We start from the raw sequence: 23,960 nt of genomic DNA on the forward strand, positions 1-23,960 counted from the left end.
GTCCTGTGGTCCCTTACGATGTGAAGTGTACACTTGCCAGCTGGTTCAGCAACCACTCAAATCCTAGACACTTACCCAACTACAGCTGAAAGACACCAAAACCTATACATAAATGTTATAACAGCTTTGTTCATGATTGCCAAATATTAGCAACAACCCTTCATATAGGTGCGTGGCTAAACCGAGGTTTCCATATAATGGAATGTTAGTGGGTCCAATGGGATATATTACAAGGAGATGAGAGAGAAGAGAACGAACATAAATGGAGAACCTAGAACACCTGTTACCAAGCGAAACAAGCCCCTCTGGAGACACACAGCACGATTCCAATTATACGACATTCCAGAAAAGGGAAAATTATGGAAACAGTACAAAAAGAAAAAAACGGTGGTTGCCAGGGATTCTGAGAGTGGGATGGATGGGAGGAAATGAACGAAGGACAAAGCAGAGTTTAGGGCAGTGAACTCAGGGCATGGAATTGCATGGATGCCGGCTCCTCTGCTGTAACAAGACCACATTAATGCCAACGATGATTACAGGGGAGACTGGAGGAAAGGGTACCTATGCTCACCTTTCCTGTAAATCTAAGACTTCTCTATAAGCTACCAGGCTTTATACAGGAGCCAAAGAAGGAAAAGAGACGTCCTAGAGTATGGGAGATTGGGGTCTGGGTTGCTGAGACCCAGAGAACAGAAGGTCCTGGGAGGAGGCTCAGAGGCTGGTGGATGGTCCGCCAGGAGGCTGCAAAGGTGGACTCGCTGGATGAACCCAAGAGTTTCAAAAGAGTGTGGAGACCCACCTGGTGCAGCACTTCCCAAAACTTTGTTTATTAGAAGCATCTGGTAAACGCTCCTGAAGCTGCACCCCTAATCAAGTCAGATTTCTGGATATGGGGCTCAGTCTTTGATCAGTATCCAAGCTCCCTCTATGACCCCCTAATGTGCAGACAAATTGTGGAACCACCAAGCAAAGGTTAAACTCCCGTGTGTTCAGTCCTGAGGTAACATTATTGACAAAATGAACCCAGGTAAGTAGAGACAGCAGCTACACCTGAGACGCAGGTGTAATGGTCAACTAAGAAGAATACCAGTTGATGTAGCAAACACAGCCATTGCAAACAAGACCATATAATATTGCCTTACCTGTCTGGCGTTCCCCATTGCTTTTTCGGTTTAGCAAGCTCTTCAATTCTCTTTCTAGAAAAAAAACTAACAAATAACAGCTAGTTAATTCAGAGCCTGTTTGGAAATATCTTTATATCACAATCCCAGAGAATCTAGACAACAATGAGGACCCTAAGAGAGACATACATAGATCTAATCTACATGGGAAGTAGAAAAAGACAAAATCTCCTAAGTAAATTGGGAGCATGGGGACCTTGGGAGAGGGTTGAAGGGGAAGGGGAGAGGCAGGGAGGGGAGCAGAGAAAACTGTAGAGCTCAATAAAAATCAATAAAATTTTAAAAAGAAACCATAATGTTTAATTTTATAACATAAAAAAGAGAAATATCTTTATAACAAATAACTACTCATCAAAGAGGCTCTGGGGAGGGGCAAGTGAAACTATGCATATTTGGGGTGACTTAGAGAGCATCTGAAGAGGTGACTCAGTGGAGCGGCTCAGAGTATGTCCTACTCTTGCTGAGTACCCAAGTTCAGTTACCAGCATCTAGACTGGGTGGTTCACAACTGCCTGTAACTCCAGTGTCAGGGAATCCAGCTCCAGAGCAGCTGAACCTCCACAGGTACCTGTACACACACACACACACACACACACACACACACACACACACACACACACATAATAAAAACAACAGGCACACGCCCGGTCCCTCTCTACCATCCTCATCCTAGCCACCAGATGCACTGATCTCTGTGTCCCCTCCCTCCACACATGTCCTCTGCCCACCTGCTCCCCATGCAGTAGCCGCAGTGAGGTTTCTAACCCAGACAGAGAACTCACGCTCTCCTTTCTGCTCAGCGTGTAATGGGTCGGGGCAACGAGCATTTCTGCCCCTTTTTGTGTGTTTAGAGTTTTGCTCCTCTCATCATTTTGAAACATAAAGCTCTTCCTAAACCATTAATTACGCACTATTGCGACCTTCTCTTTTCTGTGTTTTAAGGTCTCTTTCAAATTTTTACATGTAGCCGGGCGGTGGTGGCGCACGCCTTTAATCCCAGCACTTGGGAGGCAGAAGCAGGCAGATCTCTGTGAGTTCGAGGCCAGCCTGGTCTACAAGAGCTAGTTCCAGGACAGGCTCCAAAGCTACAGAGAAACCCTGTCTCAAAAAACCAATAATAATAATAATAATAATTTACATGTATTTATTTATTGAGTGTGTGAGCAAGAACACATGCCTGAAAAATTACATGGTCTACAATACATGTGTGGAGGTCAGAGTATATCTTAAAGGAGTCATTTCTCTCCTTCCATCGTGTGGATCTCAGGGCTTGAACCCAGATGGTTGGGTGTGGTAGCAAGGGCCTTCACCCACTGAGCCATCTTGCTGGCCTATTTTAGTGTCTCTTATTGCCAAAGAACTTACTTCATCTACTTAATACTTTTTTTTTTCGTTTGGGCTTTTTGAGACTAGGTCTTGTTATGAAGCCAATACTGGCCTCTAACTCAAGGCGATCCTCCTGCTTTTATCTCTGAGGGGCTGGCATTACAGGTGTACATACTACCATGCCAGGCTTTATTCAATAAATGGTTACTCCACACTTTCTATAAACCAGGAGCATCCTTGGGTTAGATACTCACTGGTGCTAAAACGGACTCAGGTCAAGGAAGAAAGGCATTAGCTACTACTGTACCTTAGTTAGAAGCAAGGAGGATTGAGATATAGTCACCTGGAGCTTCGAGCGATCTGTGACAAGAGGTTGCCACTGCGGACCCCTAAGAGCCCCGGAAAGCGCGGTCTGCTATGAAACCAACCCTGAGTAGCCCAGGCACTTCCAGTTGGGTCTTTCTCCTTCCCTCCTTACTGTTTTAGTATTTTCTTAATGTAATGCCTATGAGTGTTTTGCCTGCTTGTATGTCTATGAACCATGCGTATAGTGATTGCAGAAGCAGAAAAGGATGTTAGATTCCTTGGGACTGGAATTATAGATGGTTGTAAGCTGCCATGTGGGAGCTGGAATCCGACCTGGGTCCTGTGGAGAGCAGTCAGTGCTCTCAAGCGCTGAGCCATCTCTCCAGACCCTTCTTACTTATGTGTGTGCTTATTTCTTTATTTTGGTGGTGGTTTGGTTTTAAGCAAATACTCTACTATGAAGCTAGATTCCCAGATCGCCTTTCTTGTTCCCATAGAAACTCAGATTCTAAAAGGGCCCATCACAGAAGGAAAGCACAGAGACTCCTAGGAAGATCTGGCTTTCTCTCAAATTCTCCAGGAGTCCGGCCTCCAGCTATGCTAGTCACCATTTCAGGTGTGAGAACACTATTTTCCTTGGTCTTACCATTTCCTTACAAGGTCACGGGAAACAGGGTGTGCTAAAAGAAAATAAGAGCAAAAAATTAGATTTAACAGGAATTAAAGATATCAGGATAGCATCACAAATCAAAAGAGATCACAAAAGTAGCTATGGGGGAAAAATGTTGAAGTTAAATAAATCATGCCATGTACTAAAATAAACCACACACAAATCAAGAGGTTCAATTTTTTTAAAGCTGGGCTGGAAAGAAAATAGAACATTTAATCCTCAGATTTTAATCTTCTAGGATTGAAGCTGCCCAAAAAGATTAAAATATTTAAAACTTTAAAACTCCTGTGTATCCAAAAGAATATTATCCAGCTACAGAAAAATTGTATTTGCAGAAAAAATGAATAAAACTAGAATTGTATTAAACAAAGCAACCTACAATCAAAAGGACAAAGATCACATTTTCTCTCATATGTTTATGCTAAATTTTAATTTTTATACATGTGTGCGGTTGTGGGATACAGCACAAAACTAGAAAGGGGACATGGGAGGGGAAAGAGGCCTTAAGGAGGGATAAAGAGTGTGAGATACTATATATGACCTGAAAGTGGATTGGGGGAGAAGGGAGAATAGGGGAGGAAGAACAATAGAAACAAAGCATTATTTCAACAACGGAATAATGCCTATTATTCAATACGCTAACTTCAATTTTAACTGTGTGTAAAAAATGTAGATCTATAGGAGAATCAAAATATTCAATAAGTATCAGACAGTAAGTAGTAAAATGCTCAACAGATGGTGTAAGTATCTGAAGACTATCAAAGGACAAATAGGAATCATACTAAAATATGTGCCAAGAATAAGATAAGCTAAGAGTATGAGTTAAATTCAAATATGATCATCCATGAGAGGCCAAAAACACTTAAAAATCAACTTTACATATTTTTTATTTCTTATCAACCTTAGTTATAGTCAAAGCAATGCAAAAAAAACAGATTTTTTTTTTACAAAGGACAAAGTGCTAGAGGGCGAATGGACGTGCATCCTGTGCACAGCTGGCAGGTGTGTAAGTTAGCACGCGATAAAGAGAATGTCGGGACTGCGAGCAGCGATGTCCACACAGCGCAGCCCAATCCTGCTTCTAGAAATGTACCTAAAGGAAATTGTTTCAAATGTGGGCAAAGATACATGCATAAAATGTTCGGTGTGGTGTCTCTGACAGGAAGAAACTGGTAAATCTGAGATATCAGTACCATACCAGGAGATATGATTCAGCAAATGAAAATTCATGGTTTTGGTAGAAAAATGTGGTTGATTATAGGGTCACTGTACCTGGAGACCTGTCCAATAGGCATCATAATGACAGACTGTTCCAGACAGAATCTCTGCGTGGGAGTTTTTAATCACCTCTGAAAGCTCGGAAAGAGCACACTCTGCACTTGGGAGTGTTTTTGGAAAAGAGAGCAGGTCGCGCTGGCACCACAGAGAGACAGATCCAACCCCAACTTTGTCACTTTGTCAACTACATGATCTTGGGCAATCGGATTAAGTTCTGTGAGATGCAATTTTTCTCTTTCAGATTGGAGGATAATAGATAGGTCTGTGCATATATCAAAGAGATAGAGAGAGAGAGACAGATATAGACAGACAGACAGACAGATGGAGATAGATAGACTTGGCTCCTATGAGAGAACACAGGAGAGGTAGAAGTGCCTGTCCTCTCTTAGAAGGTGTCCTCTGAGGGAGGAGTCGGTGTCAAACTGGAAAGAGAATGGACTCGGGCATTTTCAGTTGTTCCTTTAAAGGCTAGACTCCTTCTGACCGCAGAAAAGGGTCAGTAGTTTATGGCTCTGCTGTGCTGCCGTCTAGGACAGTCACAGCTTTTAGTCTACGGGTTTTTCCTAGCCTACTAACTTGGGTTTTCAGCTTCAGATACACAGGTCAGTGTCGGTATAACGCTGAACCAGTCCTAAGGGACCGTTTGTAAACACAGGTAATGGGAATGAGACACAAACTATCCTTTCATGCTGTGCTTCCCAGTGAGCCTCCCTTCTGAGGTTCTTTCATTCATTGGCAGGATGGGATAGCTCTGGAGTGGCCAGCGTTCGGTAATGTCCCACATAAAACAACATTTCTAAAATGGTCTCAGATCAGACTCACCTGGGATTTAAAACTTCCGGGTCTTGGTCCATATCCCAGATCAATTAAGTCACAATCTCTGGAGGTGGGACACAGTCAGAGTATTTTTAAAGCAGATATACATCTGGGGCTTTTACAATATTGTTTAATGGCTAAGAGCAATGGTTCCGGAGTCAGACCACCTGGAGCCAAATCCCGACTCTAAACTCTGACCTTGGGCAGGTATACTCCTGCTCTCTGTGACTCGGCGGTGTGGCGTGTGAAATGGGTCCACAAGATACTGGAACATTAAAAAAGACCATATGCATTAAGTACAGCGTGGTGCCCAAACTGTAAGGATCTAGCAATGGAAACCATTATTCATTCCCAGCATTTATAAGTTAAGCCGCTGTTTAAATTTCTACAGATTAAAAAATGTTAAGAATGCAGTGTAAACTGAATTGTGAACATGTCCTTATTTCTATTTCTGTCCATTTATGTGCATATGCCTTCCAGTCATTTGAGGTTGCTTATATGAATACACACAGGAATGTGCTACAAAGAGGTGCATCTGTTTTAAGACGAACAATTCAGGGAGGGAGGTAAACACTAGCGGAGGAAGAAGAAAAATAAAACAAAACAGGAGACTAAAGTCCAGCACAGTGTCATCTGGAACATTCTGCCACAGCCAGCACACCCCTTAGCTTTGCTTAACACAGAAATCCTCTCTATTTCTGATTTCATTCTTGGTGGTTTCCAGTCAATGGAAGTCTGAAAATGATAAATAGAAACTTCTAGAAGGTGATAATTTGTAAGTTTTAAATAACTTTTATCATAACATGTCGCAATCATTCAGCAATCTCTTACAACACCTAATTTATAAGTTAAGCTTTATCATGGGTATTTATACATTATAAAAAATACTGTACATGAGTTTCTAACGGTTTCAGACCGTTACATTTATATATTTGTATTTATAAGTGGTTTCAGACATTTGTAGAATGCCTTAGCAGATCTTCTCTGCGGACAAGAGAGGGACTACTGCATTAAAATGGGGGTGACTTTGGGAGGATTGCAAGGACTTTTCACTCTTACTTTAGTCTCTCATAGTAATACAATATTTTATTAGTTCGTGGAGAATAATGTACGTGCATACAATGTCATTTGACCATTATTCATCCCTAACTTCTCGCGGATGCACGCCCACCCATCTCCTAGATCATCGGAGTTCAAACACCGGGAGCATGTTCAAGGGTTGTACCCGTTTGCTGACGGCTCTGTGCAGGTCTGAGTGAACAATGCTCTGGTCCTCCACGTTTTTCTCTTGTGCCCACAGGAGAAGCTCTGTGACCTCGGGCACCCTGGTTTTCCTGTTGTCTGGGATGCGCTGGCACAGTTTTGGTACGCCCCTCCCGTGGAGAAGGCTGCGGCTGTGGGCGTCTAGAAGCGCCGGGCGAGGGAACTTTGTGGTCTTTGGTGGCAGCGCCCCGTGGTGGCGAACGTCCGGTAGGGGACGCCTTTAGGGGCTTCGTAGACATGGGTCTGACCCGGTCCCGGGGTCGGGGCCGCCCGGTGATGGCGGGGAGCAAGGCGGGGCCTGTTTGAGCGGTGCCCTATGCGGGGCGCCGCGTCAAATATTGACATATTGACGTCGTAAAAATTTGTCCTATGAGATCTTAAAGGAGTTATGCAAGGCACAGATTAAAGTAGTGTTGGCCGTGGAAAGATGAACAGAATTTCTCTGTTTCTTCTTCAAAGTTTACATGTATGGGCCAAGTGAGAGGCCAGAAGTGGGTGTGGGATGCCTTGGAGCAAGTCACAGCGAGAAAGCCTGCTGGCCTGGGTGCTGGGCCCTGGGATTCCTAATTCCTCTCTCTGGAAGAGCAACAAATGCTCATAGCCCGAGCCATTGCTCCAGCTCCCAGAGGTTACTCTTGATTCGTTCATAAAATGAATTAAACTCAGAACACTGAGGAAGATCCCAGCAAGGTACTACCAGGGAAGAACCTTCACTGAGGTTTTTATAAAACGGGGTTCCCAGCAAGAACCTATCTATTGAGCAGTTTCTTCTAAATGACCTATAGACACCGGCCAAGGAAAATGGATTACCTTGAATAAATGGAAGAAAAGGACCTCAGAGCGCTCCCTACCAAAATGGGAGAAGAAATTTAAACTATTTTAGAAAATTAACCCTTGAATTTGAGGAGATCCTCTTGTCTCCGGAGTGTTGGGGTTAAAGGCATGCGCCACCAGGTTCATCGGAAAATTTATTTTCAGAACATCAGCATACAGCAGAACAAAGCATAGGAGATTGTAGAGTGAAGAAAAGAGAATTCAGTTGTCCCATGAACGCCTTCCGACGGCTGGTGGCGTCATTTCCAGCAGCAGCCCAGTGCAGGGTTACAAGCACCCCATCTTCCTTGGCCACACAGTGGGGTGTAGACAATGAAAAAGACTGTCACCGGGGACTCATGGAGGGGTCAGGATGGTGGCTCCTCATCGAGCCTGGAGGCCCCACCCCAGTAGAAGAGCCGGACATCAAGTGTGACCACCCTGAGTGTGAGTCTCAAGGAAGCACGTGGTGCCGAAAGGAATTTGTCCTGAGTGAAGCAGTCTGTGTCCTAATTAAATTATCTGTGGAACAATTAAAAAATAAAAATACTCCTTAAAAATTTGAGGCCATTTTTTAAAATTATATATAATTTTTTTAATTATATAGACATACATATATATGTATGTGTATATATATATATACACACACACCTAGATCTACCTAGGTAGCCCAGGTTATCCCTGAACTTACAGGCATGCACTGCCATGTATGACTTTTTTTTTTTTTTTTTTTTTTTGGTTTTTCGAGACGGGGTTTCTCTGTGGCTTTGGAGCCTGTCCTGGAACTAGCTCTGTAGACCAGGCTGGTCTCGAACTCACAGAGATCCGCCTGCCTCTGCCTCCCGAGTGCTGGGATTAAAGGCGTGCGCCACCATCGCCCGGCCATGTATGACTTTTTAAAATAAATGCATTTTTGAGACAGTTAGGAGGCTTGACTATTTATTGTGAGTATTAGATATCATTAGGAAAATTACTGATTTTGACTGGTGTTAATGGCATAGTTATTGTGAAGTTTTAAATCCTTAGAAAGTAGAGGTATGTATGAGTGAAATGCCATGGAGCCTATAATTTTCTTTAACACAAATTTGTCCTGCAGGGTGGGAACAAAATTTGGAGGAGGCAGTGAAGAAAATACCTAAATTAAACAAAATTCCAAGTAGGGCAGTGGTGGTATGTGCCTTTATCCCAGCACTTGAGAGACAGAGGCAAGTAGATCCTAAATTAGAGGCCAGCCTGCTCTACAGAGCTAGTTCCCAGACAGACTCTGTCAGAGAAACCCTGACAGAAATACGCTGTTTTGAAAAAACAAAAACAGAACAAAACAGAAACCAACATGATTCCAAAACCTACTACTCACTGTTGAAACTGCATGATAGATACAGGATAATTCACTATAAGACTCTTTGAGTATGTATACTTGAAGATTTCTAAAATAAAACCCATGTGCCCTGAAAAAAGTGTGTTCAGCTCTTCAAAGTGACGCTAGTGATGTCAGATATGCCTTCAAAAAAAAACAAGAAAAAGCGAACAACAACGAAAAGACCTTTCTCAAGAAATACTAGAAATAAATGTTTTTGTACAACACCAAGCAGCCCGGCAACACAGTCCCCCCAGGGTAATAGTGGTATGACGGTTATGGGGGTAACAGCTCTCTGCCGAGATATGAGGCCTCTTCTATAGGAATTATTCCATGCTTGGTACCATAAACGTGGTCAGAAACTCCTGGCTGAAGGGGACCATGGGCACAAGGCAGAAGCTGCTGCTGTTTTGGTAAATGACCACACTGTCAAACCGCATTAGAAAACTGTGTGCTGCTTTCAGTTCTGGCTAGAGAAGCTTCGCTTTTGCGGTAGGCAGAGGCTAGAACAAAGAGCCGAAACTGGTCCGAGGCCGGAACTCTGATCACTCAATTGTGAGTGGTTTATCTAGACCAACCACCCCAACACCCAGGATGAGTATGGGAGCAGATGGGAAAGAGATCTGGGACACACTGGCTCCTGGACATCACACAGCCACCCAGCAGCTGGGCTGACGTGCACAGACCAGCACAACTTCAAGCCAAAGTTCCAGCATGGGTGGGGCAGGGGCCCCAAGATGCCACCAGAGGAGGTGTTAGGAGCAGACAGCTGCTGAGGGAGGGAGAGTCACTCTGCTTGCAAACGGGAAGCTGGTAGATTGCTCTCGCCCCAGGAGATGGCCAAGAGCATTTGGACAGCACTAACTGGACTCTGGAGTGCTGATCACGAATTTTTAAAACAAAACAAAACAAAGAAAAAAACTATAGCATAAAGTTAGAAAAGAGATGAGGCAGGGGACCCAAGAAGCGTGAGCACGATCATTGCCTACTATATAATTGTGTGAATCTTACAAAAACGAGTTTCAAAAACAGAAAACTTGTGGCTACTACTGGATTTTTTTTTTAAAAAAGCAGAAAAAGAAAATATCTACTGTGTCAGTGACTTTAATGTGTCGTTTCAGTCTCCTGGGGGCAGCTAAATAAGCACAATTATGAATACACATTTGCCTATTTTGTTTCCTCTCTAAAAGCTTATATATTTAAATGGGCAACAAAATTTAATTCAAGAATACATTGCTGAACACACTTTGGCAGCAATCTATCCAGAGAAAACAACTGTATGGATACCCAGCCTCTCTGCAGGCCCTTGTTTGAGTCATAATTCACATAGGTCTTCTGGAGTATCCATGCACACCTGGAAAACCAGCATTTGGTGTCTGGGGGAGAGCAGCTTCAGCTTGAGGTTAGTCTGAGTTTTATAGCGAGACTTTATTTAAAAAAACAAAACACCAGAAACAAAATAAATAAGCCAATGAATAAATAACAAACCAAAAACTCCACAAACTCTAAAAGTAAAGGTCACCACCATAAGGATTGCTCACTCCGCCCACCTCACTCCTTAGACAGAAAATGTACTAAGGAAAGGTCAAGAGCAAATTCCTACTTCCTGCCTCCTGGTTTAGGATCCTTCTCAAGGATATCCAGCTCTCTCCCCTCGGAACTCAATGCTCCAGCTAGATCACCCAGTATGTATGTAGCCATGACTGAAGAACAGCAGTGTTTAAACAGCCATGTTGCTTTGGGGGAGGCAGGGAAGATTTTACATACCTAGCTCTTCCTCTTAGTTGTGGACCTGTGGCACAAACACAGCCTTGCTCCCTGGCTCTAAAACATTTCCCTGTCACCGGGCGGTGGTGGCACACACCTTTAATCCCAGCACTCAGGAGGCAGAGGCAGGCGGATCTTTGTGAGTTCGAGGCCAACCTGGTCTGCAAGAGCTAGTTCCAGGACAGTCACCAAAGCTACAGAGAAACCCTGTTTAAAAAAAAAAAAAATTTTTTTCCCCCTGTCCCTGCGGTGCCTGTTTCCCATGCAAGGCCAGATCTACCCCACCAGTCCAGTCACTACAAGTGTGTTTACAGGTTTTGGATCAACTGAGTTGACTTGGCATATTGATCCATGCACTCTTGGACCAGTCCTAGGTCTCAGATCCCTCAGTGCAACCAGGAACCAACAATGTAAACAAATGTGTGTGTTTGTGTGTGTGTGTGTGTGTGTGCGTGTGTGTGTGTGTGTGGAGAGAGAGAGAGAGTGAGAGAGAGAGATCTGAGTGTAGAGGGTCTGGTTGTGATTAAGGGTATGTCCATATCACTTGTCTAGACTTTGTAGTCTGTTACGGCTTCGTCTGTCTTCTTATTTCTCTTGTCCTGTAAATTGCCAGTAGCCTCATCAGAGAAGCTGCAGTCTGCAGTGGAACTTGTGGAACACAGTCCAGAGGATAACAAAGCTACTCTGGGTCCATCCAGGAGAGGCAAAGCCCCAGGACTGACTCCAGGATGCCCCTGGCTTCTGCTGGGCTTCCTCCTGCTTGCTGCATCTGGGTTCCTTCTGTATTTGGCACGGTGTGGTTACCATGTGAAAGGATCCCACTGTATCTAGGATAAGTGTGATTGTCCTTGGGAAAATCCCACTCCTCACTGGAGATCATAATGAAGGTGGTTTTTATAGAAGCAATGATGATTTGTTAGATCTATGATTTAATTGAACTTTCTGAGGTAGCCTAAAAGATGCAGGTGGCTAAGACAGTAAAGATAATAAGAAAAACGTGTTAAGTTACTCTGCCAATTGCTCCAATAAGAGATATAATAAAGACAAATACAGGCTAAAAGTCACCCTCTCCTTTGTTAGCTATGACAATTATGGAAGATGGAAAACAAGAACAAGGAAAGCAGGCCGATGATCAAAGAAAACAATTATGCCCCTACACAGAGTTAGGCCAGAGTTCCGTGGTCATGTAACTTACAGAATTAATCCCAGGCCTCAGTATGCACCTGGAAAAAACAAAGCCATGAAAGGAAATTAAATGACCCTATTAAGTGTAAAGAAAAATAGATTGTCAGCTGACCGCTTGAATGAAGCTTTGAAGGCATCGGCTGCACTGAAACCGCAAACAGCTTCCTGCCTACAGAAGGAACTGGCTAAAATACACTTAGTTTGCTTAAAACTTTGTTAATTATAAAAGAATCATTGCTTTGGGGTGAAGATATTATGGTTGGAAAATTAATACCAAGAAAAATGTTTAACTACTTATGGGCTTCTAAGAAAAACATGTAACTTGGCATCTTATGTGGTTGCTTCTTACGTAAAGATTTTAATTTGCTTTTTGAAACCATGTAACTTGGTTATGAGGTAATCTTTTATTGTGTAGAAATTTTTGTATTCAGAGGTATAAAAGGATAAGAGAAAAATAAGAGGGAGGAGAGGGAAAGATATAGAAGGAAAAACATCAGAAAAGAAATAGAAGGGAATCATCAGGGAAGAATTCAAAGGAGAACTTCAGAAAAGATCTAGAAGAACAACCGGGAAAAAGAGGAGGAGGAGAAGGAAGGAAGGAAAGAAGGAAGGAAGGAAACATCAGGGTAGAAGAACAGAACAGAAAAAGAACAATGAAGAACATCCAGCCAAGAGAAAATGAAATGAAGAATTAAGCTTTGACCCTCAGGAAAAGTCTCCTATGTGCGTACGCAGCTCCTTTCCAGTTTCTCAGACACTGCTGAAAACCAGTCTTCCAGCAGCAGCAAATGTCTTAGGAAATACTCTGCTCACCTTGATATTCCCTATAGCACACAGTGTGCACAGTCAAGAACAGGTCTTACTTCTGTAAGGAAGTACTAGGCATGCCTCGCCATCACTGACCATAACACCAAATGATTAAAATGACCAAGCATTTAATGTGCCAAGCTCTTCCCTCTCATCTTTACCCTTAGGTCACTCCTAGCACTTATAACAGGACTTCCCCCATGCAGTGAGGCAGAGAATAGGGTAACAATGAAGAGAGGGCTATGGGGTCTTATCACCCGGCTCAGTATCTGCTGTGGCTGTGTGTATAACCTCTGGTTAATAATCATTTGACTCCTCTGTGTCCCAGTTAGCTCACCTGTAAAATGGGAACACAAAATGCTTACTCTAATGGAGTCTCTTGAAGATACAACAAAACGCTGTTAAATGTTTAAAACACTGAATGGAGCTGGGCGGTGGTGGTGCACACCTTTAAGCCCAGCACTTGGGAGGCAAGAGGCAGGTGGATCTCTGTGAGTTCAAGGCCAGCCTGGTCTACGGGAGCTTGTTCCAGGACAGGCACCAAAGCTACAGGGAAACCTTGTCTCGAAAAAAAACAACAAAACAAACAAACAAACAAAAAATACTCAATAGATATACGTTACTTGAGCTCAGTAGCTACCAAGCAAATCTAGAAGATGCCAGAAATGTCCATATAGAAGACTCCTTTATCCGCCTTCTCCAAGCTATAGAACAGAAAACTAAATCTAAATTCCCTGTCCTGTCCTCATGTAGCTTGATGTGATAGACAGAAAGATGGAAAGGAGTTGAGTAAATAGGTTCAGGATGGAAATTAGTGCACACGATGTAAGCAAAGACATTGCCTACTTTAAGGAAAAGAATTTGGAAAGTACTTTTTAGAGGAACTGATACTTGAACTGGGGGATTGAGGATGGGGGGATAAGAAGGTACCAGATATTCACTGATGTGGAAGAAGATGAATTTGAAGGCAGCGTTACATGAAAGGAAGCCCTGTGGAGGACCTGGGCCAGAGGCACAGCAATGTCATAGGCCAGGGTGGCTGGAAACAGCAAAGAGGAAGGACAGTGGGCCTGTGGTTGGGTCCGATGACCTCCAAACCTGGAGGAATTCTGTTTCTGCTCTATGGGAAGGATCTGGAGCTAGATGGCTGCGCACATCATCCCACCAGGGGCCATCAGAACATTCCAGCTAGATGGCTAAGCATCTTCCCACAGGGGACCATCAGAATATTCCAGCTCCATCACTCCATTTCCAGGGTTTGAATTTTACTCCCCTGTAGTAGAATATTGTTAACATTTGTTTATGCTGTGGAACATTTGTTTAATGATGCAAAGATGTGTTGCATCTTTTAAGTTGCATTTATTTAACTCTGTGAAGCTGTGTTACTTTGCCTGTCTAAAACACCTGATGGGTCTAATAAAGAGCTAAACAGCTAATAGCTCGGCAGGAGAAAGGATTAGGTGGGGCTGGCAAGAAGAGAGAATAAGTAGGAGGAGAAATCTGGGGAAAGGATTAAGGAATAAGAAAAAGGAGGAAGAGAGAGGATACCAGGGACCAGCCACCCAGCCACACAGATACAGAGTAAGAAGTTAAAAAAAAAAGATATACATAAACAGAAAAAGCTAAAAAACTCAGAGGCAAAAGGTAGATGGAATAATTTAAGAAAAGCTGCCTAGAAACAAGCCAGTCTAAGGCCAGACATTCATAAGTAAGAATAAGACTCCGTGTATTTGAGAGCTGGGTGGAGGCCCCCCCAAAGAGTAAAAGAGTTAAAAAAAATCAACAACACCCCCATAGCACTGAATCCCATTACTTCTAGCATAGCCGCCTAAGGCTGACAAATGGGCTGTTGGTGCCAGGCTTTAGTCATCGGTGGACAAGACTGCCACCTTCTGGAGAGACGCTTCCAGGCACTCACACTCGGGACCGGTCATGCTCAGATAAATCCTTCTGATGAGGATGAACTATCAACACAGAAGAAATCTCCACCTGCCCCTGCCTGCCTCCTATGAAGTCCACGCCTGAGTACCTGTGAGGTGAAGGCGACCTGTGAGGACAAGACAAAGAGGAAGTCTACCAAGAAGAGTGCTACGTGCTGAGGATAGAGGGGACGGCTGGGTTAAGAAAAGCTAGTGTGTGTGCTTGCAGTGGCGGAATGAAACTCTGCTGCGCTTTCTCCTCCTTCCTCCGCTAGTGTTTACCTCCCTCCCTGAGTTCATTGTTCGTCTTAAAACAGGTGCACCGCCCTGTGGCATATTTCTGTGTGTATTCATATAAGCAACCTCAAACGAGTGGAAGGCATGAACACACACATGGATGGACACACAAACAAGCACGTGATCACAGTTAGCTTCAGCCGTCAGCCGGACACATGCCTAGAGTCACCTGGGAAGAGGAGCCACACTGTAGGAACTGCCTCCATCAGAGTGGCTTTGGGGCATGTTTGTGACCCATTTTCTTAATTGCTAACTGCACTCTCCAGCAATCATCTGGGAGTTCTTCTAGAGTCGCACTGGCACTAAATGGTCTCTGTACGGGTCCTCTGGAAGAGCGGTCAGTACTTTTAACCTCCGAGCCATCTCTCCAGCCCCGCCACGTGCGTTTTTCAATATCTACCCTAGCGGGGGTAACAACGGGCATTCAGGACACGAGAACGGAAACAGGAAGACCATTCCAGAAGCAAAAGTAGAAATCCAGGTGAGGAATAACCATAGCTGCGGTGGGTGTCAGCAGGTGAGATGAGTGATTTCAGGAATGTTCAATCAAACTAACAGAACTTTTGCTGACGGAATTGTGTTTGTGAGTCAGAGAAAAGGAATCTAGGAAGAATGGATCGTTTTAGTGCAGGCAACTGGATGGTATTTTCTTAGATGGAAAAAAGACAGAAGGAAGAACGGGATTCGGAGGAAATGAAGACTTCCATCAGGAAGTACATTACCGAGCTGGCAATTGGCTCACTTGCCATCTGATGCAAACCTGATGGCGTGAGTTTGACCCAAGGAGCCCACATAAAGGTGGAAGGGGATCTAGGGATACGGCTCACCAGGAGAGAGCTTGCCTCCTGTGCGTGAAGACTGCCGTGATTAAGCTGTGCATGGCTCTACGTTACCTTGTACTGTGTAAGAACAGTGGCTTTCAGGCTGTGTGTTGCCCAGGTGACTCTGTTTTACAAGCAGGATTGGGTTCTGTGCCAAGTGTAGAGGCAAAGGGGAATGTATCTCCTTGTATCACGTGTTCAGCGTGACCACGAAGCCCAGAATAACAAGTAGTTCTTAAAGGACAGAGATATTGCCTGTAAACTTTCCAAGGTAGATTGGGAACACATGAACAGGCTACGTTAAAGCCATGTCAGAAACAAAAACAGCTTTGTGAACTGATCAGACACAGAAGACTAGAGACAAGTATATACTTCAACCCCATAAAGACAGGACATCTAACCTGGCAATGGTGACAAACCCACATCCTAGCATGAGGTCCCTACAGTGTGCATCCAATGACTAATAGGCAGAGAACTCCCGACTGTCCCAGGATGTCACTCAGATCCTCTCCATTGCTGACGCAGCCTGCTTGATAGCTGCCTGTCTGGACCTGAGCCTGCACCCAGCATCTGCAGGAAGATCTCTGTGAGTTCAAGGCCAGCTGGGTCTACCTAGTGAGTTTCAGAACAACCAGAGCTACACAGAGATACTCTCTTTCAGAGAAGAGGAAGGGGAGGAGGGGGAGGAGGAGGAGGAAAGAAGATGTACTTGCCAATGGCATCTATGAAGGGAAACTGGGACTACTTGGCAAGTCCAACCAATGAAACTGATACTTCTAATCACAAGTTTATTTTTACTCAATAAATTCTGACATCGTAGACCATCTAGGTTTCAAGCATAGCACATTCATCACAAGGACCCTATTCTATTTCAAACACCAGGAAAAGAAATTTACCTTGATGGAACACACTTGTAATCTCAGCCCTCAGGAGCCTGAGGCAGGAGGATCATGAGTTCAGGCCAGTTTCAGTTACATACTAATCTGTTGTCTCTAAGCAAACAAATAAGATGCAGTATTAGGAGGGTGCATATTAAAATTTGGGAATCCAGTGGGGAGAAGGAGTCAGTGAACAAATCCAAGGAACAAACTAAGGTGGCTATATTATTCCAGAGGACAAGAAAAGGTCTGTTTCAAGAAAGGAACAACTAAGTGTACGGAATACTGCCAAGAGGTTAAATAAGATAGCATCAACACTCCCACAGCTAGTGTCTACTGTACACTTACCATGTACCAAAACCTGCTCTACATCCCTTACAGGTATTAACCCTGAATCTTTTACAACACCCAGGACACCAAAGGATGCACTGGATTTCATGACACTGAAGTCACTGAGGAGTTTCTTCATCCAACAAAAATCACTGAGTTCTGCCTTCACGAGAGTGTGAAGAGCTAAACACAGAGGCATATATTAGAGTTGGACGTGTGTTTTAAAGAAAATTATCAGGTCAAAGACTGGTATATTTTTTTTGTATGAGGAGGGACACACACTTTGAAAGTCTCCTAGCAGAAGGAAAATTGACTCTGAGGAAGGAGACGGTGCCCGTGTGCCCCGACAGCAAAACAGTAAGGAGACCGGAAGTCCTAAAGTTAGGGACAGGCCAGGTCAAGTTCCGGATCAGGTCAGTGAGTTGGAGAGGTAGCTCCACTGGTGAAGAGAGGGCTTCTCTGCCCTACACAAAGCCCTGGGTTCCATCCCTGCCCATCGTAAACCAAGTCCAGGGTCCAGGCCTGTAGTCCCAAGCTCTATGGAGGTGAAGGAATAGAAGTGTAAGGTCACGCTCTGCTGCGTGAGTTTGGAGCCAGTCTGGACTGCGTGAAAGCTTACCTTAAAAACAAAACTCGGGTTAATGATCAAGAATAGACCAAGTGAGGCTTGGTAGGCTTTTTAGATTACACGCCACATAAGATGGGAACTACCGCTGGGATGGTGGAGAACAGGAAATATGCTTGTAACATATATTCTAGAAAACTCCCCTGACCAGGATGCGAACAATGAATTGGAGGGTAGAGACAAAGCAGGGGCCAGTGTGGTGAACTACGCAAGAGATAAAAACAGCACACAGTAATACTTTCGATGCTAAGGAAGGGTCATGGAATATAATTCAGAGTTAGGATTTGTTAACGGTTCAGAGCTGTCAGTTTGACACAGTGAGCTTCTTGTGGGTAGTCCAGCAGGAAGGCTAGATAACTGGGGGAGAAGTAAAAGCTATAATTTGAGAAGCTACTGGCAATTAAGCCACGGAACTAATGACATCATCCAGAGAATAAAGGGAGTTCTAGAAGAATCTGAGAGGATAAAGCCATCAGTAACTTTAATGTAAAGGCTGGGAAAAGAAGGGCTCCGAGCAAAGGAAATGTCAGGAAGAATCCACGAGGTAAGACAGCAGAGGTATTAGTATTCCAGGAAACAAGGAAGAGTCCCACGATAGAAGGAAATGTGTCAAATGAAGGGGCCACTTTCACTCTTGGCAGGACAGAGATCATTGTGACCTCAACAAAACCAGCTTTAGCTAAGTGAGCAGAATGAACTCTTAATCAAACTCGTTCTCAAGAGGACAGAAAAAGAGGACATTGAAATCTTGACTTTTAGGCAACTATTTTGAGGATTTTTTTTATGTGTGTGTGTGTGTGCCTTTAAAGTCAAGCAGAGAGATAGAGTGGTATCTGAAAGGGAAGGGTCCATAGGGCTAGGGAAGACTCGTGATCATTTTCAGATGGAGTAATTGTGTAATATTTGTGTGTCAAATGTGAACAGTCAAGAAAGAGAAGACCACAATGGTGCAGCAGAGAGAGGGTAGATGTGGGCTGGCGAGATGGCTCAGCGTGTGGGGGACTGCTGTACTAGCCTGGTGTCTAATCTAAACTTGATTCCCAGAATGTGCACACAAGTAGGCCCTAAGAAATTGCCCTGACTCCACCCTAGCACCACGGCACGCATGCCCACCACGTCCATACATCATTAGCGTGCGTGCACACACACCACACTAGTTAAAAAATTTTAAAGTTAGATGAGATCCAACAGATAGAAGTCAGAAATGGCCATTAATAGTGGTTAAAAACAGTTCGCCCACTACTGTCTAAAGATAGGGGTCCACCCACCATCAGCTGAAGAAAGGGGTTACTTAGAGGTGCTGTATTGTGGTGAACTTCAGAGGAAAAAAATGAGTGAGTGTGTGTGTGTGTGAGGGAGAGAGCATTGTGTGTGTGCCTGTGTGAGTGCTTGTGTGTGTGTGAGTACCTGTGTGTGAGTGCCTGTGTGTGTGTGAGTGCCTGTGTGTGTGAGTGTGTGTGTGAGTGTGTGTGTGTGTGAGGGAGAGAGCATTGTGTGTGTGCCTGTGTGTGTGAGTGTGTGTGAGTGCCTGTGTGTGTGTCTGTGTGTGTGTGAGTGCCTGTGTGTGTGTGAGTGCCTGTGTGTGTGTGAGTGCCTGTGTGTGTGAGTGTGTGTGTGTGAGAGAGAGAGAGAGAGAGCATTGTGTGTGTGAGTACCTGTGTGTGTGAGTACCTGTGTGTGTGAGTGTGTGTGTGTGAGTGTGTGTGTGTGTGAGGGAGAGAGCATTGTGTGTGTGCCTGTGTGAGTGTGTGTGTGTGAGTGTGTGTGTGAGTGTGTGTGTGTGTGAGGGAGAGAGCATTGTGTGTGTGCCTGTGTGTGAGTGCCTGTGTGTGTGTGAGTGCCTGTGTGTGAGTGCCTGTGTGTGTGTGAGTGCCTGTGTGTGTGAGTGTGTGTGTGTGTGAGAGAGAGAGAGAGAGCATTGTGTGTGTGAGTACCTGTGTGTGTGAGTACCTGTGTGTGTGAGTACCTGTGTGTGTGAGTGCCTGTGTGTGTGTCTGTGTGTGTGTGAGTGCTTGTGTGTGTGTGAGGGAGAGAGCATTGTGTGTGTGCCTGTGTGAGTGCTTGTGTGTGTGTGAGTACCTGTGTGTGTGAGTGTGTGTGTGTGAGTGTGTGTGTGTGTGAGTGCCTGTGTGTGAGTGAGTGCCTGTGTGTGTGAGTGTGTGTGAGTGCCTGTGTGTGAGTGCCTGTGTGTGTGTGAGTGCCTGTGTGTGAGTGCCTGTGTATGTGTGAGTGCCTGTGTGTGTGAGTGTGTGTGTGTGTGAGAGAGAGAGAGAGAGAGCATTGTGTGTGTGAGTACCTGTGTGTGAGTGCCTGTGTGTGAGTGCCTGTGTGTGTGTGAGTGCCTGTGTGTGTGTGAGAGAGAGAGCATTGTGTGTGTGAGTGCCTGTGTGTGTGAGTACCTGTGTGTGTGAGTGCCTGTGTGTGTGTCTGTGTGTGTGTGAGTGCCTGTGTGTGTGTGAGTGCCTGTGTGTGTGAGTGTGTGTGTGAGTGTGTGTGTGAGTGCCTGTGTGTGTGTCTGTGTGTGTGAGTGCCTGTGTGTGTGTGAGTGCCTGTGTGTGTGTGAGTGCCTGTGTGTGTGTGTGAGTTCCTGTGTGTGTGAGTGTCTGTGTGTGTGAGTGCCTGTGTGTGTGTGTGAGTGCCTGTGTGTGTGTGAGTGCCTGTGTGTGTGCGTGTGTGTGTGAGTGCCTGTGTACGTGAGCGCAGTGTTTATGAGTGGCCAGATGAGGATAGCTGGGTGTTGTTCTATCATTCTCCTCATTCCTTTGAGAGAGGGGATCCTTCTGTCTGTCTCCTCCTCCTGCCCCCTGCACTGTTGTTTACAGGAGGGTCCAGCCACACTAATGGTATAGGTGCTGAGATCTGAGCTCAGGTCTCCATATTTACACGAGTCCTCTCACCCACTCCCCAACCTCAGCTGTATGTTTAAGTGATGTGGAAGAAGGGGATATAGGGAAATAACGAAAGCTGAACACAGACAATGATTTCTGAAGTGTTTAGAAATGTTGTTTGGGTTTGCTAAGCAGGGTGGAGAGACCACTTGACGTGCAGAGACCAATTTAGAGACCAATCCACATAGTTGTCTATCTTCCTCTTGTAATATCTGTCTACACCAGAGAGCTTAGGGAAGCATGGCAGCACACGCCTGTAATCCCAGTTCTAAGAGGATGCAGAAGGACCAGCCTGGGACAGAGAGAGGGGGAGAGAGATAGAGAGAGAGCACTACTAAAATATGCACAGGGGCAAAAGTGGGTCACAGCAGATAAGGTAAGAAGAGATAGAACGTCAGAGAAGGTGAGGTAAGAAGGGACAGAACATCAGAGACTGGTGGCACATAATCGGAGATCAGAAGAATCAATGGGCTAAAGGTGCCTTCTGAACTAAATTTTGGCAAAAGGAGACTCAAGATTGAGCTCAAAATATTGGGCATAGCTTGAGACTGTGCTTAAAACAATTCTGGAATGACACAACAGTTGAGGGGAGCTAGGGGCAGGGGGAGCACCAGATGGGGTGAAAACTAGAGTCTTCCCAATGAGGGCATCAGAATGAGAAGCCCAGTGGCTCACATGTAGGGATGATGAGGTCCCCCACCACCACCAGCACGGGGCAGGGACAGGGTACACTAGAGAAGGGGCTGGGTTTTGTTGTTGTTTTGCTTGCTTGTTTGGTTTTTGTTTGTTTGAGACAGGGTTTCTTTGTGTAGCCTTAGAGGTCCTGGAACTAGCTCTTCAGACCAGGCTGGCCTCAAACCCAGAGATCTGCCTACCTCTGCCTCCTGAGTGCCGCGATTAAAGGTGTGCACCACCGCCCGGCACCAGTTTTGATGAAGCAGTTTTGGTGAAGTAAAAGGGAAAAGAGACCTACCTAAGGAGCTAAGAAGGTAATAAGAGGAGGAAATGAAGGCTTGGGGTCAAAGGTTATTTCGGGCTACTAGCCTGTTTTTCATGGGACTGATTTATTAGAAAAGGAGACAACGCTGCAGCCGAGCAGTGAGATGTGTAAGGTTCTTTAGGAGACTAGTGGGATCTGAGGCATACATGGGCAACGTGGCTTTTATAAAAATGCACAATTCTCTCCTGGAAGATGAGAAAAGGCAGCGTCCATGAGCACTAGTCTTGGGAGGCCAATAAACTGGTTGCAAAAAACTGGTGGCAAAAAAGTAAGTGAGCTCGTGACCTGACCGATTGCTTCTATTTCTTGATAAAGTAGGAAGTAAAGTCTCCCACTGGGTGAAGGACAAAAGCGTGAAGGTTGGAGGAGGAGAAAGAATGCATTTAGAGCCCAGGAAAACCAGCTTACCCAGTACATAAAGGGGAGTCTGCCAGAGAGTTCTCAGTGCCAATTCAAATTTGTAGTAAAGAAATTGAAATAAGGGCTGGAGAGATGGCTCAGAGGTTAAGAGCACTGGCTGCTCTTCCAGAGGTCCTGAGTTCAATTCCCAGCAACCACATGGTGGCTCACAACCATCTGTACTGAGATCTGGCGCCCTCCTTTGGCGTGCGGGCATACATCGAGGCAGAATGTTGTATACATAATAAATAAATAAATCTTAAAAAAAAAGAAAGAAATTGAAATAAAACCATCAGTACAATAATGCAATTTTGGCTAGCAAGAGTCAACTGCTGGGAGCATTTAGATTGCTGCTGGTGTTTCCCAGGGTTGGAGATCTGGCAGGAGCGTGGGGACCAACAGAGCCAGCGACGTGTTAGGACTAGTGGTAAGGGGGTGGCTGGAGTGATGAACCATGTAACTGAGGCCAGGTAAGAAGCCATGCCTAGTGTGACCACAGGATTGCAGGTCCAGTGCCGACAGTCTCTAGGGAGGAGTTGGAGGTGGGCTTAAGTGGTAAAAGCAAGGACGTTTTTATTCACGTCCCACCAGCCTTGTTACCTTGTAAGTTTGAGAAGGACTGGGCAGACACTGAACAGTTACATGCACTCTGCCGGTACTTGTTCTCTGAATGCTTCATTTCCCCTGGGCCCAAGCCCCAAACGCTAACAAAAACAGCCTCCCTTTGAAGATCTGTCTTTAGGTGGTGAGTAAAGAAATCATATAACAAAAAAAAAATCATATAAAAAGAGAAATATAAATAAAATAAAAAGAGAGATCATATAACAAAAAAATAATAAGGACTAGTTGAGATGTAACCTAGCAGGATAGACTGGTGTGCTCAGTCGAAGAGCTTTTGGGGCAAGAGCACTTGCCTAGTATGTGTGAAGTACTAGGTTCAATCCTGGAAGCAGTGAGGTGGCTCTGTCATTATTAGGGTGTCAATTTCCCATTGGAGTTCCTTGAAGTACAAAGAGAGGTGGCTGCAAAGCAGCAGTAGATGACACAAGAGTCAAGTTCCTTTAAACTCGTGAACCTTCACCCGACTCCTGAGTTCTAGAAGGGTGGATATGGGGGTGGGGGGGGATGCTAAACCTACCGCTCAAGGAAGCCAGCTGGAGCCGCGGTAGGTATCTGGCTATCAAAGATGGGGAGGTCGTAATCATTGCGTTGGGAAGCAAGTCGCCTTTTCCATACGCGTGGACCTGCGGTGACCGAAGAGGCTCACTGCCCTTGCGGTAGTGCAGGGGCTCACTGCCCTTGCGGGACTTGCGGGGTTCACTGCCCTTGCGCGACTGGAGGGGTTCACTGCCCTTGCGCGACTGGAGGGGTTCACTGCCCTTGAGCGACTGGACGGACTCACTGTCCTTGCGCGACTCGACGGACTCACTGTCCTTGCGCGACTCGACGGACTCACTGTCCTTGTGCGACTCGACGGACTCACTGTCCTTGCGCGACTCGACGGACTCACTGTCCTTGCGCGACTCGACGGACTCACTGTCCTTGCGTGACTGAGAAGGATCGCTGGTCTGGCGGGACTGAGGAGGATCGCTGGCATTGCTGGACTGAGAAAGATCGTTGGCCTTGCGGGACTTGGAAGATGTGGAGGCATCATAGGATTTGTGAGTATTGGAGGATTCACCGAACACGGTGAAGTCTTCAGACTCATGTCCCTCTTCTTGTTTTTCCTCCTCCTCATCCCCTGCTACCTCTTCACTCCCAAGTTCTTTCTCCTCCAAGAGCCTGAGCACAAGGGGCTTCGGGTGGAGTTCCGAGTGTGTTTCTGTCGTGTTCTGCCCATCAGTCACCCCAGACAGCACGGATGAACCTGAGATGTCTCCTTCATCCATTTCAGTTAGAAGCTCCGGGTACCCAGGGCACGAACTGTCCGCCTGCAGCCCTAGCGCAACCCACGGCGCGGACACGAGATTTGGGGCCGTCCGCGCCGAGCCAGGGACAGACTCAGCTCCGTCCCGGGAAGACTAGCTCCGCCCT

The 23,960-nt window shown here is 45.3% G+C and overlaps 1 protein-coding gene across 1 annotated transcript in view; it reads right to left on the minus strand.

Moving 5' to 3' along the window:
• The window catches only part of Spmap2l (sperm microtubule associated protein 2 like), a 41,850-nt gene extending 17,947 nt beyond the window's left edge, over positions 1 to 23,903 (minus strand). Inside the window, exons 1-4 of the mRNA XM_075943336.1 lie at positions 23,437 to 23,903; positions 23,065 to 23,151; positions 3,460 to 3,493; positions 1,143 to 1,208 (exon numbers count right to left, since the gene is read on the minus strand). Of these exons, the coding sequence (XP_075799451.1) occupies positions 1,143 to 1,208; positions 3,460 to 3,493; positions 23,065 to 23,151; positions 23,437 to 23,815 (566 nt within the window). The 5' untranslated portion in view covers positions 23,816 to 23,903. The remainder of the gene's footprint in view (positions 1 to 1,142; positions 1,209 to 3,459; positions 3,494 to 23,064; positions 23,152 to 23,436) is intronic.
• Positions 23,904 to 23,960: the final 57 nt, after the last annotated feature.

Source organism: Microtus pennsylvanicus, chromosome 12 (assembly GCF_037038515.1).
Source record: "Microtus pennsylvanicus isolate mMicPen1 chromosome 12, mMicPen1.hap1, whole genome shotgun sequence".
NCBI lineage: Eukaryota > Metazoa > Chordata > Mammalia > Rodentia > Cricetidae > Microtus > Microtus pennsylvanicus.